The 18,945-nt window shown below is 51.5% G+C and overlaps 1 protein-coding gene and 1 long non-coding RNA gene across 35 annotated transcripts in view; one reads left to right on the top strand and one right to left on the bottom strand.

Moving 5' to 3' along the window:
* The window catches only part of LOC106047103 (uncharacterized), a 133,643-nt gene extending 116,788 nt beyond the window's left edge, over window positions 1–16,855 (top strand). For 27 of the 34 annotated variants that reach the window (XR_010825994.1, XR_010825993.1, XR_010825988.1 and 24 more), the window contains 3 exons: window positions 9,462–9,550; window positions 12,514–12,897; window positions 15,499–16,855. This is a non-coding gene — a long non-coding RNA (uncharacterized lncRNA). Of the gene's footprint in view, window positions 1–660; window positions 951–9,461; window positions 9,551–11,773; window positions 11,830–12,513; window positions 12,898–15,498 lie in introns of those variants that run through there. The other 7 variants (XR_010825969.1, XR_010825968.1, XR_010825973.1 and 4 more) reach the window with 6 other exon arrangements.
* Window positions 9,256–18,945, bottom strand: part of HS3ST3A1 (heparan sulfate-glucosamine 3-sulfotransferase 3A1) — a 30,964-nt gene continuing 21,274 nt past the window's right edge. Inside the window, exon 2 of the mRNA XM_066980334.1 lies at window positions 9,256–13,414. Coding sequence (XP_066836435.1) covers window positions 12,796–13,414 — 619 coding nt within the window. The 3' untranslated portion in view covers window positions 9,256–12,795. The remainder of the gene's footprint in view (window positions 13,415–18,945) is intronic.

Here is an 18,945-nt window from a genome sequence, read left to right as displayed (position 1 = left end):
CTTGAAGCAAACGGATCAATAACACTTGATACATACCTAAATAAAACTGAGCCAGACCCCAGCCTGCTGCATCTCCAGGGATATATTTTGTGGCTGAAAAGGTGAAAAGGTGGCTTTTCTCCTTGGAAATGGCACATTGCTGTTTTCCCCATTTTATGAGTATTAAGAGAAATAAACGGCAGCTTTTCTATTCTTTCTGGCTCTATATGGCTTCTGTGGAGAACACCCCAAATGCTGGTTCTCAGCACCCAAGCTCCTGCCCCTTAGCAAGGTCTGTGCAGTCTCACTGTGGCTGTTGGTCCAGGGGCAGATTTGATCCTGAGCAGTGGCAGCGGATGGGGGATTTGCCATTTGCCTTGCAGAAAAAAAGCTGCTGGTTCACTGCCTTCCCGAGAGGAATTTGTGGGGAGAAAGGGAGTATTGAGGAGGTGTCTTCTGCAGTGGGGTGTCTTGCAAAATTGAGTTTTCCCAGTGTTATATATATATATATATTTTTTTTTTTCTTTTGTAGAGCTTTTCTTTTCTTTTTCTTTCCTTTTTGAAACATTGTGTGGAGTTTTGGGCCACTGACCGGCCTTTCTCCACCACTGTAGGACCGCTTTTCTTGATCAGAAAAATCTGATTTTCCTTTGTGCTGCTCCTTCTCAAAATACCACCTAGATCACGGCTTTCTCTTCAAACTGTACAATGGCATCCTGGTGGAAAACAGCATCCTACAGCTTCAGCAGCAAAAAGGGCCAAGCTTTCTTGTGCAACTGCTCCCATGCCGCTGGATGAGGAGACCTTCCCGGTGTGATGGAGCTTCCAACCTTCCCAGCTAGCAGGGCTGTGGTGGCTCAGCACATCCCCAGGCACCGGCTCCGTCTCCTCCCCACCTCGCCAGCACCACGCTAAGCAGGGATCTGAGTGCTCTGTGATGATGGAGACCTCTCGTTTGTTCTCCCTTCCTGCCGGTGAGCCGTGCGTAGCCCAAGGAGCAGAGCAGGAGCCAGCAGCTGGTGGGAGCCGAGTGGCTGAGCTGAAGCAACGACAAGCGCCGGCGTATGAGCTCTGAGGAGCTCCTGTGATGTGCTCTGCCACCAGAATGAGTAAATAAAAGCCTCCTCATTTATTTATGATGCAAATAGCAACTGTGCATTCAGCTCTAGGACTTGTTGATTATTTATTTAGAGCCTCCTGTCTCGGAGGCACTGGCTGTTTGCGTGCAAGAGGCATCTGTCTGAGATTATTATCCACAAACAGACATTTTGCTTCTTGGGCTGTGCTGGTCAATATTCTTGAAAGCCTGCTGTGGAAACGGAAATCCTTCCAGGGAGACACACGTCCCCTGGTCCTTCCTTTTCGGAGTCAATAGCAGCTCGTGGTCCTGCCTTCCCTGCTCCCACCAGACCTCTGAAAAGCCCAGCCGCTCGTATCCTGCTCCTAGGGAGCAGCTGAGCACCCTCTGCACATGAAGGTTTCCACGGTAGTAGCACTGGGGGGTCACGGCTGTAATCTGGTTGCTGTAGATCCTTGGCCTGAAAAAGATGAAGGGAAGGTGGGGAGGAGATGGTTGCAGCTGGGTATGAAAACAGTGGGGCAGTATTTGGGCTGGCGTACCCGTGATGGTTGTGTGGGGACCCCCTTCCTCCCCCCCATTATCTCATTACCCACCGAGTTGTTCCTTACTGAAATGTCTGTCTTTAATTATCCCATGCAGGAATCCCTGCTTTGTAAAACGATGCCACAGTTTTAAAGGAGAGGGCTGATTTTTCTGAGATTTCTCTTTTCAAAAAGCTCTATTTACCCCTTCTATTTAATTGCCTGTCTTGCAGTCTGAGGGCCCATGGGCAGGAATTACTTTCTCAGCACCCCTGTGGTGGTTTTTGCAGGGTAAACTTATTTACAACCGTTCAATCTTAGATCTGTGGGGCAGAAATTGAAGAATTAATTCCTACTCCATAGTACAGCTGGCCGACCTTCATCAGAGGAAGATTAAATCCAGCCTTAGACGTCCAAGCTAAGCACCTACGTGAGTGACTGAAGGCTCTGACCCAAGCTCAGATCCTGTAGGTCTTGGCTCTCCTTGGTTACAGACTGAGGAAAGGTTGCTGCTAAGCCAGATAGGTTTTGCTTGGCTCCTCCACCCATGGCAGGATTTCCAGGGTTTTCCAGGACTTCAGCCATTCTCATGGGTCTTCTCTGAATGTTCCTCCAGTTTTTCAGCCTGCGTCTCAAGGTGTGGGGCTGCCTAGGACATCACAGACGGGAGCCAGCCTAAATTTTGGATGCCTTGTGCAGCAAGCCCAGTCGGTGACTTGACTCCCACACAAAGTCGAGGGAGGAAAGATGATGCCTTTGGATGCCTGTAAAAAAAAAATGTTGTGTCTGGGCACATAGAACTGGCTATCTGGGGAACTGAGAGACTTCAGATGTGTCAGGTGCATTCCCTTTGGGGGGCACTGCCTCCAGAAGGAGCTTAGTCCAGCCACAGATGTCCCATGGGGCACCAACTGAAGTTGGGGTGAGTCCTTCCAGCCATCCTTGTTTGCACTCAAGGTATCAAAAGCCCTGAGACAACTACAAATGGTTTGGAAAGCCTACAGAACATCTGGGGGATGGTTCAAAAAGCAAACTGCTTAACTCCATCAGATTCCCACTTCTGGCATGTAATCACTAGAGGTGGAGAAACTTGATTTCAGTCCAGTCCCTGGCTAGTGGTGCAAAGTCTTAGAGCAGGCAAAGCCGAGAAACCCGGAGACATCCAGGAGCTGCTGGGCTTGGAGAAGGCATTTGAGATTCGAAGCAGGTAGAGATAAACATCAGGGTGGTAAATATTGGCCCTGCTCTCTGAGTGTGTCAGCAGAGGCGTGCAAACCCTTGCAGACTTGAAGGAATTCGGCAGCACCAAACCCAAGCACCAGGGTGCTGAGCGCACCGATCTTCAAACAAGACCGTATGTACAGCGAGCCTGCTGCCAAAAGGTAGCAGAAAATTTGATGTAAAAACAGAAATATGCTTCAGTTGCCTTGGAATATGATATCCTTCTGAGCTCGCTTGCATATCACTTTACAAAGATCAGCTGTCCACCGAACTACCAATACCTCCCAAACTTGGCTGTGTTTCAGTGCTTGTGGGATGCAGTATAAAAAGAAAAGGAGGATGATTGAGTGTCTCTGTTTCCAATTGCCCGTGGTGCAAAGTGCCTAAATCTAAGCCTGGGGATGGAGCTACGTCTTCTGCGCATGGATGGCCGGGGCGGGGGGGGGGGGGGGGGGGTTCGATGTCGTTTCTGGTTGGAGATGGCTGCGGGGGTGCTGGGAAGAAAGGAGAGCTTGGGAAAGGAGTTTCCAACTGGAAGCGACCAAAGGAAACCGATAGTTTTTATGCTGATAAATTGAAGCAGGGATTAAAGAGGTACAGAGCAATTCTTATGCTCTGAAGCTCAGTCATTTGAACTCAGTCGTGGAAATCCCCCCAAACCCACATCTGACGGAGCTGGCCGGTTTTTTAACCGAGCAGGGGGCGCGGGCAGCTCCGAGCGGCGACATGCGGGGTGTGATGGCTGCTGCTTGCGGTGCCTGGGGGTGCTGGGGGGGGTGGCAGGGCTGGGCTGGGGGATCTGTGCTGCTCCAAGGCCGAGCTGGGGATGGAGCAGAGAGCCGGGCTGTGAAGGACTGACAGCACAGCGACAAGAGCAAGCCCTGTAGGAACAGCTGCCGCGCTCCAGTTTTTTGGTGTCTCCTCACCTGCAGCTCCTTGAACCTTCCCTTCCATTCCTTCAGTCTTTATTTCATTCAGCTAATAAAAAGCCCTTTCCCTCTCTCAGCAGAGATACTGGAGCACAGCCCACGGGCTGGGAGGGGAACGCTGCAGCTTGGCTTCTCCTCCCCGACCAGCAGCCAGCTCCGTATCTCCGGACGGATCCAGCAGGAGCACGGGAGCCTGCCTCCGAGAAGCCCCCGCGCTCTGCCAGGGCCACACAGGTAGCAGCGAGCCTGATACCAAGTCAAGTGCAACAGCTGGGAGTCCTTTTCATCCTCTTGCCTCCCCTGTATTTCAGAGCAGTAGCTCTCAGATGTCCAAAGCTCCAGATGCTCCAGATTCTTGCACCAACGCACGGGCAGGCGCGTGCCTGTGTCTCTGCAGGCGTGGAGCACAGCGGCTGGCCGGGGGCAACGTGCCCACTGGGTGCCCACAGGGTGCTCAATTCTGTCCTCTTCTGGGGTATTCAGGAAGAAAAGTGCAGAATCCCCTCTTTGTGCCACAGAGGGGCTCATACAGGGCTTGGCTTCAGTCTGGGCACGGTCTCTGCATTCCGCTGTCGCGACACCGCTGGTAGCAGCAGGCGGCTGCCACCGGGTGAACACAGCCGGGGGTGTCACGCGTGGATTTGAGGCAGGCAGTTTAAAGCTTGTACCTGGCTGCTGCGTGGCTTGGCATTTATTTCTTACCGGTGCTCTTCCTCTTCCCGGCCTTACTTTGCAAGATTTATCCTGACCTTTGGTGGCTGTTCTCAGGGCTGGTTACAGAGATGACTAAATAGTGTTTAAAAGCCCAGATCTGCGACTGTTTTCATGAATATAATCAAAAAGTAGGATGTGGTGATTGCAAACTGCTAGCAATAAATGCTGGTTAAAGAAATGAGTGCGTGTCCCAGACCTGATGGATTTTAGAAGGGACAGCCAGTCATCCAAAGTGCGCTCAGTAAAGTATGCTAGGAACTGTTTTGTCCCTTTTGCTCCTCAAGACATTTGTTCTCCAGCCTGGGAATGGGCGTATTGCCACGTGCCTTGTCTGAGTAACCACCAGCACCATAACAGCATAAACAAATTGCATAAACAGAGAATTCCCTGACAGCAGGACTAGCAAATTACGGCCCTGTGAGCTGTCCAGTGGAGAGAGTGAGAGAAGTAAAAAGAAATTATATCAGGAATTAATTGTAAACAGAGAGGGAGTCCAGCACCAATGGTGCAGGTGGGGTCTCCATCCCCTAGGAAAAAAAGACAAAAAAGGGACAAGAAAACTACAGGAAAATATGCTTTGAACATTCACAGAAGAAACGCGAATGCAGGCATTTGTTCAGTGAGGGTGACTGTGGATTTTTCCTAATGAACTCTAATGCAAAGAGGAAATTAAAGAGCTCTGTTCCCCACTCCGTCCAGTTGCAAAGCATCTGCACTGAGAGCAGGGCCGGTGTCAGGGACGAATGGTTTAATGCACTCTGGGGATCAGAGGAGGCCAAGGAAGAAAGCTTCTGCGCTCAGGCTGACAAATGGTACTGCTCAGGATTTTCTGACAGAGTATTCTTAGTTTTGTTAACAAAAACAAACAAGTAATTCAACATAACTTAAACTTTAAGCAGGAGGAGATCAGCCTGGATAAATTTCCCAGCCGAGTGTTTTTTTTTTTTGTTGTTATTTTCTGAAAGGATGTTCCAAGATTGTCCAATATGCGAGACCATTTATTTTTTGAAATAGAAACATCCATCTTTCTAGTCCATAATACTTTGAATTGTAAGTTAAGTATTGCATGAATGGGGCTGCTTCTTTGCTGAAGGTTTGGGAGAATTGAAACCAAATGTTTAAAAATTATCTATCCAAAATGCTTGGCTTGACTGAACTCAAGCGACTGTTGTTTTTTTTAAGCTATAAACAATATTGAGATTCTGACTGTTTATCCCCATATGCCTTGAAAACTGTTTACAATTTTCAGACATTTTTCAGGAACTCAAAACCTGTTTCTGATGTATATTTATGCTGGCAGCTGGTATCTAAAGGACAGCTCAGCTCCTCGAAAAGTGGAAGCACATGACAGTTTTCCCTTTCGGAAAGCTGGTACGAAACGGGATGTCAGAGCAGGACGAGCCCCGAGCTGTGTCAGAGTCCCTGCAGCATCCCACCGTGTTGGCAGGGCTGGCTCCTGCTGTCCTCCCTGCCGTAACCTCCTCCGAGGCAGTGAAAGCCCGGACGTGTGGTTTTGGTCCTGCTGACAGATGCGGTGATGCAGATGCTCGGTCTCGCTGTTCCAGCAGCATCCTCCAGACCCCCCTAACACCAGGATCTGCTCAGGAAGATGTGGCTCGTGCCAGCCAGGGCCAGGTTGAGCTCGTGTGGCACCTCTTGCTCGTGGAGAGCTACATCAGAGAGATCCCGTTTACCCGGGCTGACTTGGCCATGTCCTGAGCGAGCCAGCCCTGCCAGCAGCTCGCATGGGTAGCCACATGAGTAATTTCTTTATTTAAGCTTGAATCTTCTCAGTGTGTTAAGTGGAGTACTTGGGCCTCAGACCAACACTGGTTTTGAATTAAATGGAACCAAAGTATGGTTTTTTTGTTTTGTTTTTGTTTTTGTTTTTGTTTTTTTTAATCATATCTTGGTGATGCTCTTGGTTCTCTCTCCGTAATACCCATGGCAGGCGGTGAGAGGCATGTCTGGGGATCCTTGGCTGTGGCTTCACTTGGGGCTACCTCGCTGAGCTTAGCTGAAATGCTCTTTTGGTCAAAGTAGTTATTTAAAAAACAAACAAACAAAAAAAAATGTGTAGAAAATATCTGGAATTCCAGCAAATAGCGGGATGCTGCTGAACTGGTGATGTGGTCCCCATCGCGGGTGGAGGCTGTTCCCATTGCGGGGGGCTGGCACTCGCAGCCCCCAGCCCCGCATGCTGCTGTGGACCCTGGGGAGCAGAGGCAGGGATGCTGCGGGCAGAGCACCCCGAGATTCATCGGCTGGTCTGTGCTGTGCAAGCAGACGGCTCCAATAGCAGTCACCCCCTCCTGCAGGTGGCAGCTGCTCTGTCTGGGAGTGGAGGAGCCTGACGCGCTCAAAGGTTGCTCCAGCCTGGGGGGGTCACTGCTGATGGCGCTTGGACTGGAGCAGGCAGACAGGAGCTGTTCACGGAGCCGTGCCCTTCGCCAGCCAGCCCTGTGCAGGAGGCCATGTCTGGAGGAAATGACCCCGGGGGCTGTGTGCCATTAGCTCAGCTACAGCCTGCCTGGGAGGCGGAGGAGTGCTGCGAAGTGTCCCCAGACCACAGCCAGACGGACACTGCCCGTCCCGGGGGTGCCATCAGCGATAAGTGCCCCGCGGCGTTTGTTGTAGGCACTGAGAGCATTATAAACCTGTGGCTGCCTCCCTAATCTCCCCTCTGCGTGCTGAACAAGCCTCCTTTTGCTTGGGAGGTGAAATGCAGCGTGGTAAAAGCACAAACACCGGTGCACACCTCAAAGCTGGCCGCCCCGGGACCCCTGGGATGTGCAGAGAGGCCAGGAATTAGCTCAGTGACTGCGTCTGCCCAGTCAATACGGTGCATCCAGCCCCGCTCCTCTGTGCTCCTAAACTTGTCCTTCTCGGGAGAATTGTTTTACTCGGCTGCCTTCCCTTCTGTGCCCCGCTGTAGGGGGTCTCTGGCAGCGAGCAGTATAGCAAATGTATTGATTCTGCTCCATAAGCCCCGTACGCGGGGAGGTAAGTGCTCCCCAGCCAATACCTTTCAGTCATTTCCTTCAGATGTTGCTCACATGCCCTAAATCACAGCTGTTGAGGAAAGAACAAAAGGAATGAGCTGAAGAAACTGTGACCAAGCAGGGCTAATCCTGTCTAAAACACGGCCGTTACCCGGTGCTGATGGAGGAAACCACGGAGGCCAGGTGCTGGGTGTGGGTGAAGAAGGACCTTCCACCAACGGGAGTGCTCTGGTTGCAGGTTTTAAGCTTCCAGACAAAATATCAGCAGCCGTAACACCAGCCTGGGCTTCTGGGCAGGGACAGGAGGCTTGGAGGGGCCTGTACGTGGCCGTGGGGCAGCTCTTCAGTGACATCAAATGTATTTCTTGGATAACTTGCTTCGTTCTTCTAACGAGGCCCACAAATTAGGGCCTGCGACTGCTGTAGAGAGGAAATAGCAAGGAAGTTTGGCACGGGAACACGTACTCGTGGCTGATAAGCTGCTTTTAAAGTTCCTCTGCTGTGCGAATGACCTCAGGTAATGCTCGGAGCAAGGACTTCGCCCTCCAGAAATCACCCAGTTGTCCTAAGAACCATCAGATGATTATTACCATTATTATTAGTATTTAATGATGCTGAAAGGCAGGTGCTGAGTCTTTTCTGAAAGCTCTGCTTGGCTTCCAGCACCTTCGTCCCGTCCGTAGGGTGCTGCTCGCTTGTCGGGCTCCTCGAAGGTCCCGGGCTGAGCACCCGGCTGGGTGGTGCACCCGAGGGTGGTCACAGCAAGTGATGCTGAGCTGTAGCACAGCGTCAGAGCTGACTTAAGGAGAGTTTTCCCCACGGAGCAGCGAGCCGTGCTACCTGCACGATGGAGCAAGCAGGAGCCGTGCTCCAGCCGCCGTGCAGCGGTGAGGACAGGCACTAAGATGAAGGAGGTCTGATTTTTTTTTTTTCAAGAACGTTGCTGGCCAATGTCTTAGGTAAATGCTGTGGATGGAGGAATGCAGCCTTGTTATTGCCTGGCTAAGGGGAATTCGTTCTACACATTGGCTTTCCCAGAGTTTTCCACCCAGGCGTCATTGACTCCTTACCACCACATAGATATTTCTGTATTTCAGCAAAATTCCCCACTTCTAATCTGGATAGTCCTGGCTGGGTGGAGTGCAAAACCCACATTGTTAACTCCGGATAACAGTAATTAAAAGAAAATAAAATCAAAAGTGCTCAGAAAAGAAATGGAACATTTTTCTCTGGAAGCCAAAAGATTATATTAAACTTCGTTGGTTTAATAAAATATTATGAAGTTTGGGAGCGTATTTTCCCTGGGACTTAATCTGTTTATACGTCTAAAAAAGTAAATAGAATATCGCTTTACTTGACCACACAGAAAACCTGATCTACGGGGGCTGCCGTGCCGTGTGTATTTCTTGGTGCATTGCTTCCACCTCGGGGTTCGCGCGGCGTGAGCCGGGGCCACTCCTCGGCGCGGGCGGGGGGAGCAGGAATTCGGCAAAGCCGGTGCCAAAGTGCCATGGACATGGCAGGGCTAAGGGGGAATAGCGGGGAGAGCTGAATTTTCAAGGTGTTTGGCTGTCTCAAGGCGGTAGTAAGACCTGGAGAGGCCTGAAGTGGAAGATAAGGCCGGGGAAACGATGCCAACAAGGCCGGGAGCCGAGCTGGGGAGTTCAAGCCAGGCAGAGCCCCCCCAGCTCGATCGGTTTTGCAAGCTGAACCTGATGTGAGTGGCTAATTCTATGTTTTCCCCTCTTTTCACAAACCTCCCCGCTCTTTCCAGGTTGCTGCTGCCAGCAAAAAGAGAGCACAGCCTCTCAGTACCCGTAAACTTTATTAAATGTGTGCTTTTTCATTCTTAAATTAAATTAAAATCAGTCTGTTTCATACTGAAATAGCACCAAAGGGAGAAAGATGACAGTATCACAGAGCAGAGGGAAGGGAGGAGAGAAAACCCAGAAACCGTTATATATGAACAAGAATTTTTTTAATGGTTAAGAAAGTGGGCATTTTTTTTCCCCAGATCTGGAGACCTAACATTGTATCTGCGAGTGTGTGTGTGAGAGAACCGAGGAGGCTAAGAAGGAAGAGCGTCAAGACCACTAAGTGCAGGTTGGCATCCCCAAATGCGCTGGCCGTTGGGCTTCGCACCCCAAAGCCCACCCCAAATACCACTTGGAGGAGCCTCCTTCGCTGATCTCCATGGCATATTGGCCTTTATATTCCTTTTAGCTGTATAAATTCTCAGGTGGCAGCTTTCTGGTGGGAGTCGATGACGTTCGCGGCATGAACACAGCTCGCTGCGACGTGGCCACAGCCCGTCCTCGCCCTTCCCAAAATCCCAGCACCAGGAGCCACAGCAGGGGCTGGGATGCATCCTGCCAAACTGCACCGGCAAAGGAAAACCCAAGTTGTCTGAAACATTCAGGGTGTTTTATGTTTTTTTTTTCTTTTAAAACAAATATTCTAAAAATCCAAACGTTACATGGTGTATAATGAGTGTAAGCTTTATCAGTGCCTAATGGCACACTGGATTATTGAAACCAGAAGGACTTCAGTATACCTGATTAGTTTCTTATCACTAATGTATCGATTTTTCTGCCTTTTTTTTTTAAAAAAAAGCACGCTATAGGTCACTTTCATTTTTATTTATAGCTGCTTTTGCTTTCTCCTCCTAATAAGATGCTCGATTCTGTGGGCCTAGGAGGGTTGCAGGTTTTGACAGTTTACTTCCAATTCTTCTTAGGTTAAAATAATCTAAACTTCATGGCTGGATTTTAAAATAAGCCTAAAGAGTTTAGAGGCTTAAATGTTATTAGAGTTCAAAGGGATTTGATTGCATGACCTCTTTTTAAAAGCCATTGTTCGTACGTGGAGGGATTTTCAAAAATACTTATGGCCCAGATCAAAAAAATCAGTTACAGCCTCTGATCCCCAAATAGTTTTACTAGGTGTGCATCGAGGGAGTCAAAGCCTCAGAAATTAATGGAAGTAAAGCATCGGAGTGTTTTTGGGAAAGTGTGCGCATGGAGTTGAGTTCAGTGTGCTGGGCAGTGTTTTAAAGGCACGTGTGATAGTTGGGCCTGTGTACACACCGAAACGATCTGCGTTTAATGGCAGTGATTTGGTGGCAGTTGCAGGATCTCATTTGTAGGAAGGTGCTTCGTATCGCTAGAGCCTGTTCAATATGGGAAGAACAATCTGTAGCGCTATAAAGCAGCTTTATACTAGTCTAAATGTGACCATAGGAGAGACAGTGGCAATATAATTATATTGATTTTTTTAAATCATACTCAAGTGATATTTATACTTGTCAAAAGCCTGTGCAGTTTAGCCCACCCCAAGTCTCCTTGAAACACCACCGGAGCTACCTGCTTGACACTTCTCTTCAGCTTGGAAAGCCTCTGGCGTTGTGCCTTGGCCGACGATGGTGGGAAGGGGTGGTGAGAGGTGGGAAGGGATGGTGGGAAGGTTTTGTGCAAAACCAGGTGGGTTTGTGTCTCAGGGACAGTACAGTGGTTGTCCCAGGACTCCGCGTCCTCAGGAGCAGAGGGATGGGAGGGAAGGGAAAGCTCCAGACAGCCAGGAGGGGCTGCGGCTCATTACATGCGGTGGCAGTGAGTGCCACGAGGTTGTCCTGGTCCTCAGTTGTTTTCCTAACCCATCAAGGTGGATGGCCAAGGTGGAAATGACTCTTTTGGGTTGAATGGCATTTTCTGATACAAGGTCTGTGTCTTAGCCCTGGTTATCCTACAATACTCCTTGGACTCCCTGAAATCTGTGCTGTCATCGCATTAAAATGTTGCCTGGTGTGCCAACAGCCAGTGGGCAGGGACCCCAGGCTTCTTCCTCACCAGATTTACCAGCTGATCCCCACTTAGTCTGCTCTACCCCATCAGTGGCTTTTTAAAGTTAAACTCAAACGAGGGAACATAATTGTGCTACACAGCACCAAGCAATAATTAGGTGCTCCTCTAGTCCAGCAAATGCTGAAGATAAAGAGCCAGCAGATAAGGAGCCCGCGGTAATACAAGATCCTGCTTCACTAATAGATTTTTGTCTCTGAGCCATTTCTGCTGGCCAAAAAAAGGTGATAATGATCAAAGAAAGGAATTTAAAGCTCCTGGTTATGCCAAACAGAAGATTCGTTTTGCCTGACAGTTTTTAAAGCCCTGCACAGCCAGTGCTCTTGTTCCTGCTTCCCCCTCGGTTCTCCTTTAGGAAAGGACAATTAACCTTCCATCTACTTCTGCTCATTCTCCCCCCTTTCTGGATGTGATTTTTGTTCATTTTTTTTTTCCCAAACAACCCTTTCCCCACCATTTGTCTTTTCAGGCTGACCCAACCCAGCGCATTCTTCATTATGGCTTAAATATCATCCACCAGACACGGTAAACTTGTTTCCTGTGTACGAGTGGTGTGATGGCGGGTCTCCCATCACCTCCCAGAGAGATGTACCACGTTCATCTCGGTGTGGACCCTTCCCTGCCCATCACCCAGCTCCCTTCAGATGGGCCCCACTGAGAGAAGCGCTCTGTGGTCAGCCTGGTGTGAGGGGTGCACGTTCCTGGGGATGGGGAGCGCAGGTTTGGAGCCAGCTCCCGTGAATGAGGTCTTTTGACTACCTGGCAGTTTGCATCGGAAAGTCAAAAGAATCATTAGTTTTATTACACTTTTGGTGACCAAGTATTTTTGTCAAAACAAACCGAAGGAACATTGGTTTTGGCTTCTATAAGATAAAAAATAAGTTTGGTTGATGAAAAGAGCTTGATTTAGTGGAGGGGCAACAGTCAAACAAAATTTGGATAAATGAAAAATTCTCAAAGGTTTCATACAATAAAAAATATCCTAAGGTAAGGTTTTGAAAACCAAATTAAATATTACATTGCCGTTTTTTTCATTGTCAAGTGTGACAAGGTCTGGTCTAAAACGGTGTTTGCAAGCCAAAATGTGGCTGATGTGCCAGTACAGCTCTGAGCTCCTGCATGCACTCTGCTCACCTCTGAGGGTGGACCTGAAGACATCGAAAAATTTTACACCTGAATGTTTTTGTTTTTGTTTTTGTTCTTTTACAGAGCCAGTGCAAACCCTCGGGCCCACTGAAGGAAGCAACCAAGCCTCAGGGATGTCAACAGGACCAGGTTGCAGTTCACAGCCTCTTTCTGTGGTGGGACACATCAGCACCCCTCTGGGAGAAGAAAGAAACCAAGGCAGTGTCAAAAGAAAAAAAATCAGAATGAATCATGTTTCAGCACAACTATTATTTTTTTTCTGTATTTTCCCCCTTTCTACTGATATGTAAAAAAAATATATATTATATTATATTTTCCTTTTCTTAAATTATTTTTTTTTCAGCCTCAGTCCCAGCCGAAGTCCTGCCCCGTCATCTGGTAGAACTTCATGTTGAAAGGCCGGTAGAAGTCCCGCAGCCTCTGCACCACCTCCTGGTCGATGTCGGGGTGGGTCCTGCCTTTCGTTTTCCCCAGGCAGTGGGGTTTGCTGCTGCCCTCCGCCTTCTTCAGGCAGGGGAAGCCCTTGGTTTTGTTGAAGTAGAAGTGTTTGTCGGTGATGATCCTCTTGAGGCCCAGAAAGTCCTGGACCCGGCCCAGCTCCCCCGCGGGGTCGCTGATCAGCCTCTCCCCGCTGACAAAGAGGATCTGCCCGATGGGGAAGTAGAGGAGCCAGTTCTCCAGGTGCTTGGCGTAGATGCCGATCTGGATGGCGCTCCACGAGGTGTCGATCAGGCCCGTAGTCCTGTTTTTGAAGGTCAGGCTCTCAAAGGTGGGGATATCGGGCTTCTTGGAGAGCGTCTGGGTGTAGTCCGAGATGGCTCTGGTCACGGGGTCCCGCACCACCACGATGAGCTTCGTGCCCTTGGACATGGAGGAGATGCGGGCCGGGGCCTCCTTGGTGACGAAGTAGCTGGGGGTCTTCTCCATGGTGATCTGCCCCTCCAGGGTCCTGGGCATGAGGTCCCTGAGAGAGGGGGACAGAGGGACACATTAGTGCTGAACGCACCTGGGTGCAGGCTCTGGGGGGTCCCAGGTACAGGTTCTCAGCTTCTGGGGGGTCCCAGGTGCCATGGCCGGGATGTCCCCATGCCTCACACCCCCAGCCCAGCTGGCTTCCCTCCTAGCACATGTATTCAGGAGGCCCATAATGCTCTAACTCAGCAAAGCATCTAAGCAAACACCAGAAATTAGACCTAATTCTGCCTATGTAAGACCGCTAAGGGGCTTCTTGAGACGAATCCCACCTCTCTTCTTGCCCTGACAATGGCATAACAGAGCAAAACTCCACAGTCCTAACATCCTACCCCTTTAAATTCTTGTCTGCCCACACTGGGGTTTCCTGCACATTGGCTTAAATTCCCCAGAATAACAGAGAATTTCTTGAGTAACAACTCTCCCTTCCTGCAGGGCATGAGGAATTTTTCAAGGGGAAGGGTGTAAGACTCCATTTTCTGGTATTTTCAAGGTGGCAGCAAGCTGATGTCATGTAAAAATGTGCAATATCAGCCCCCTGACCTCAGCAATTTCCTTCTTCCACCCAAAGAAATCCTACATGGCAGGCTGAGCTGGGCAGCTCTCAGGGTGGGCTCAGGCCAGGGGCCCCTTGAGAATTCAAAGCTCTTCTGAGCCAGGCATTGGGTGTGATTTGGTGAAGGACTGCAGGATTTGGCCACAGGATAACCCGTGTTCAAGAAGGCAAGCCTGAAAGGTGTAGGAGCCACCTGAGCTGCCTCTCACTGGCTCCTCCTGGATGCTCCATCTCCTCTCCGTGCTGCTCCTCGCCTGCTGCATGGACACACCACGTTACACGTGCCTCACCCCATTATCACCCCAAAATGGGAGCCAATATCTGCAAAGTGCCAGTGGCTCCTTTGGTTGCACAAACCCATCCCACCTCCCGGTACTTCTGTCCGCAGCACGTCCCCTCCCAGTCCCTCCCAGGGGACTGGAGATGGATGGGAGGTGGCACGGCCGTGCCACCAGCAGTTCTGATGGCAGCTGTGGCCCCGTGTCCCCCGGAGCGGGTCCCCGTGTCCCCCTCACCCTGACCCCTCTCTGTGACTGCGACGCCTGGGACCGTCTCGGGCAGCAACGTCTGGTTTGCAAACCTGTGCAATATGCCAGCAAAATTAAACTCATCTATCAAAAAAGCAACAATGCAAAGGCAGCAATTGCTAAAAGCACCAATAACAACCAAACCCCAGGCTGAGTCGTTCTGTTACAAATGAGGCAGCGAGGACCGACCCTTCCTAGAGCAATTCTTTCTGTTCGAAGCCATGTTACGGAGAGGCTGAGTAGAGACGTGGTCCTAGGGAAGCCAAACCTTTGCTGTTTGCTGCTGAGGATTTCTGGGGGGAAACTGTGAATTAGGGGCATTCAGGCTGGAGAAGAAACAAGCTGAGGGGTATGAGAGCTGTCTCTTCCTAAAAGACCCAAAGACATAAAGGCAGGCACTTTGGGCGATAGGGATGTGGATTCAGAACCGGCACCGGGGAGACCTTTGCTAAGGAGACATAGTTCTGTGGTGGGATTTAACATCATCCAACATTGCAAAGACCAGAGTGTAAATGGTTCTGAGGCAGCCTGGCCACATTTCTGGTGGATGAAATCAATTGGTGGCACCGGAATGTGAGAGCCCTATGGTCACTGCAGCCTTGGGGTGGGTGTCCCCAGCCCTGGTCACGCTCAGCGTGGTGGAGGTGGCAGAAGGACCCCTGCAAATTACAGCCTTTTTTATACCGTCCGCCACCTGGGCGAAGGTACGGGGCTGGCTGGCTGTGGTCAGGCCTAGTGAGGCCATTCGTGGGCTTCTGGGCCCACCAAGCACCTGCACCAGCCCCCGGTTTGCAGCCAGGGGCAGCGTGCGTCCCCACGGCCCTGGGCGCAGGGGGGCAGCAGGGGCTCAGTGGGGAGAGCACAGGGAGAAGGTGTTTGGAGCAGCCAAGGGACTGTAGCAACCTGAGGCAAAAGGGAAAGCATCTGGATTTTGAGCTACATTTTAATGGGAATTAAGTTAATGAGAAGATTGTGTCTCTCCCTCCATTCCAGCTATACCTGCTGTACCATGAGGAGCTACCAGAGCATTGCCCAGCGCTGAAATTCGCCTTCTCCCTGCTGCTGGGCACTGGGACAGTGCCACAACCGCCCTTCCTGAACAGGGCCACGTCCACCTTACCCTGGATTTGGTAAGGTTTGGCCTGGCGGCCCCTACAACAACACACCCTCTCTGAAATGGGACTAAAACTGGAATGGACATCCGTGGGGAGGGATCCCCGGGGTGCCCGGTCCCCAGCTCCATCCCCAGCCTCTTGCACGTGCTGTGCCGTGGAGCAAGGAGCCCTTGCAGCGGCAGCGGGAAGGCACCCGACCTCTGTGTGTGTTTTGGTAAGTGTTGAAACCCCCGCTGCGTCTCCCCAAGGAGCAGGTTAACCCCTTCTGCGGGGAGGCCGCAGCACAAAGGCTTCCTTCAGCGCAGGAACGAGCCCGCACCTCCGCTGCCAGGTCGGCGGGCAGGGACATGCCAGGAGCCACCGGGAATGTGCTGCCACAGCGTTCAGGAGATTAATTAATTACAAAGGGCATCTTTCATGGACGTAAACAGTTGCCTGGAGGCCTCCCTGGACTAATGGCATCTGGGTTTTATTGCAAAAGAGCCACTTGAAAAGACAAGAACCACAAAAATGTTTTTGGCAAGAGCAGCCACCAGTGGGCCCTGCCAGAATAAATGGATTCTGTTATTTTAATTTTAGTAGAGCTCGGGGCTTTATTTAATTACTTAATAGGAGAGGAAGACTCTCCTCAAAGGGAGCATTTGGGATTTGCGTGCGTATTCACGGTTGGCCCTTTACAGGGCCGTGCTGTGCCCCAGCAGCGCTGCCCGAGGTGACCGTGGCCGTGTCCCACCAAAGCAGGAGGCAGCGCTGGGGCTGCAGCCCCTTCCCCACCCCAAAGGTCTCCATGGGACAGGGACGTCCCCTTCACTTTGGGGATTTTTCCCTTGCATCTGCTGCAGCACCCGGCTGGGGTGGGAGAGGCACAGGCACGGTGTTGGTGATGCTGCACAGGGCTGAGCACCAGTGGTTACTGGTCCCAGCAGTGCACCAGGCACTGGGCTGGTTTTCCTGCTGGTGCAGTCCCTGTGTGAGGCCTTCACATCAGCACCTTCATGCTGGGGTCACGTCAGGACATCCCAGTAACTGGCCCCTAGCCCTCAAGCACTCCTGGTGCAGGAACCAACCTTTGATGTCGTGTTTATTATGGTTTTATATATCTTTATTGACTGTATAATGGTCCAAAATCTTGGCTTCATACATGTCCCAGGGGTGTTTCCAAGCGGGGTGTTGGCTTGACCCCAGACACAGAGATCAGAGTCCGTGGAGCCAGCACCTGATCTCAAGTCGCTGCAGGAGCCCAGTTCTGGGGAACAAAGCACTGCTTTATGTCAGGAACCCAAAGCACCGCATCAGGCTCCATCCTTACACGACCGAAACCGTGACACCTCTGGTGAGTGCAGCTCAGGCTCTGCATCGCACAGCCTGCAGGTTGCAGCGGGCGGTGAGACACAGAGGATGCGCGGGCATCGCTCACCCCCTGCACCTGGGCAGGGGCACCTGGCTCCAGCCTCCAGGTGCATTTTCCACCTTGCGCTGGCCTAAGCTACTGCTCCAACCAGTGGGTGCAGGCAAAGAAACTGGGGAGGGGGAAGAGAAGCCCCCCAGCAGCTTTTAGGGCATCCGAGGAGCCCTGGGAGGTTTCTGTGCACACTCTTGATGCATGGCCAGCCCAAACCCACGCCGTGCACTGCTGAGCCCTGCTTGGAGAGAGAAGGGGCAGAATGAGCATCCGGACCCCATTGCATCGTGCCGCAGCCCTGGTCCCTTCCCCAGCCCATTGTAACACTTTGCCCTGCTTGGCAGCATGTCCAGCTTCAAGCCTCCGCAGGCTGGGTGTGCTCCTGATTCAACGGCCACGGTTTGGGTGGGTTTTGGAGTGCCCGAAAAGCCAAGCACCCGAAAAGCCAGGCAGTGCCCGAGCTGGGCACTGGCGCTCATCAGTCCCTGATGCAGATCTCTGCCTCTCACTTGTGCGCTGCCGGTTCCATGCCAAGTGTTAAGGGGCTGGTAAGGATGCTGTGGCAGGGCTATGAGAACAGATCAGGGAGGGAAGATCACCCTAAGGGGCCGATTTCACCTCTCACCTCCGCACAGAAATACCGCCACAATTCCTGATGCCAGGATGGGGCCAGACACCGCGGTGACATGGGTGTGTGTGGCTGTAGCACAGCCGACAGCCCCGGGGGAAGCACGGAGCCTGCTCTGGCCCAAAGCCGTCGGACGAGGAGGGTGGGGAACTGAGGCACGGTGAGCTCGATGCAGCCTCACGCCCCAGAGTGGTGCACACTCCTTCCTGTGCTACCGCAGCCACCAGCCTCTTGCTTCCTCCTCCTTCCCATCCCATTTCCCTTCCTCTTCCAAAGCACGTTAAGCATTTCTGCAGCAGAAATTTCTAAAAAAAACCCCAACCACGCGATTGTCTTCCCCCACCCTCGGGCCCACGCTCCCAGGGGTGCCATTGCAGCCCCTACAGGAGATTGAAAAGAAAGATGCTCTGGCAGGAGTGACAACATAACAGTAGTGTGCACGTATAAATAAATGAAAAAACAGCGCCTAAAGCAAGGAGGCTTCCTGGCCTTCCTGTTTGGTCTGACAGCTCTAGCAAAGCTCTGACGTGGCTTTGGTGGGCAGTGAGGGCACGGCTGGGTTATGGGAGCCTCCTGCTTGGTCTTCCTTTAGATGTCAGGGAAGTCAATACGTGGAAAGACCCACTCCAGGAATCTGGTAATGCAAAAAGGATACCCAGAAAAAACTTTGGGAGTGAAGAAGCTGAAAAGAGTTTGGTAAATAATCAGCGGCATCCCTAAGGAACAAGGGAAGCCAGGCGTTGCTCTGTAGGACAAAACCCCAGCCCCAGCTGCCAGCAATGTCAAAAGGGGACCTCCCAGGGCACAGATTTATTCTCCCCAGTGTTCCGGAGGGGATATCAACGCATAAAGCCAGTGCCTGCTAGTGCTGACCTGTACTCAGATGAAAGGGCCCCAAGGTTCCCACTTCCTCTGCACTTCTACGTCCCCCAAAACCAGACCTGGGGGCCGGGCATGGCACGGGCACCTTCTCCCTGCTCTGTGCATGGGGGGTGGCAGCAGGACGGGCAGGCAGGGAGCATGGTGTGTGGTGTTGCTCAGCCTCCTGCCCGGGTGAGATGCTCCCTCGGCGGCTCAGACCGCGTGGTGCTTGCTGACAGTTGGCAGTGGTGGCAGCTCCCGAGCTCATCCGTGCGGCGGTGCCGGCGTTTGTTTGAGCAAGCCTCGGTGTTTATGTATCTCGTTACATCTGCAGCCGCCAGCATCTGTTTCCACGCTGCATCTGTCAGGCGGCATCTGATCAGCGCCGCTGCCCTCCCCTCCTCTCCCTTCCCCTCGTGGATGAGGAACCCAAA

This window comes from Anser cygnoides, chromosome 19 (assembly GCF_040182565.1).
Source record: "Anser cygnoides isolate HZ-2024a breed goose chromosome 19, Taihu_goose_T2T_genome, whole genome shotgun sequence".
NCBI classification, from domain to species: domain Eukaryota; kingdom Metazoa; phylum Chordata; class Aves; order Anseriformes; family Anatidae; genus Anser; species Anser cygnoides.
This window is presented reverse-complemented; position numbering and strand designations above follow the sequence as displayed.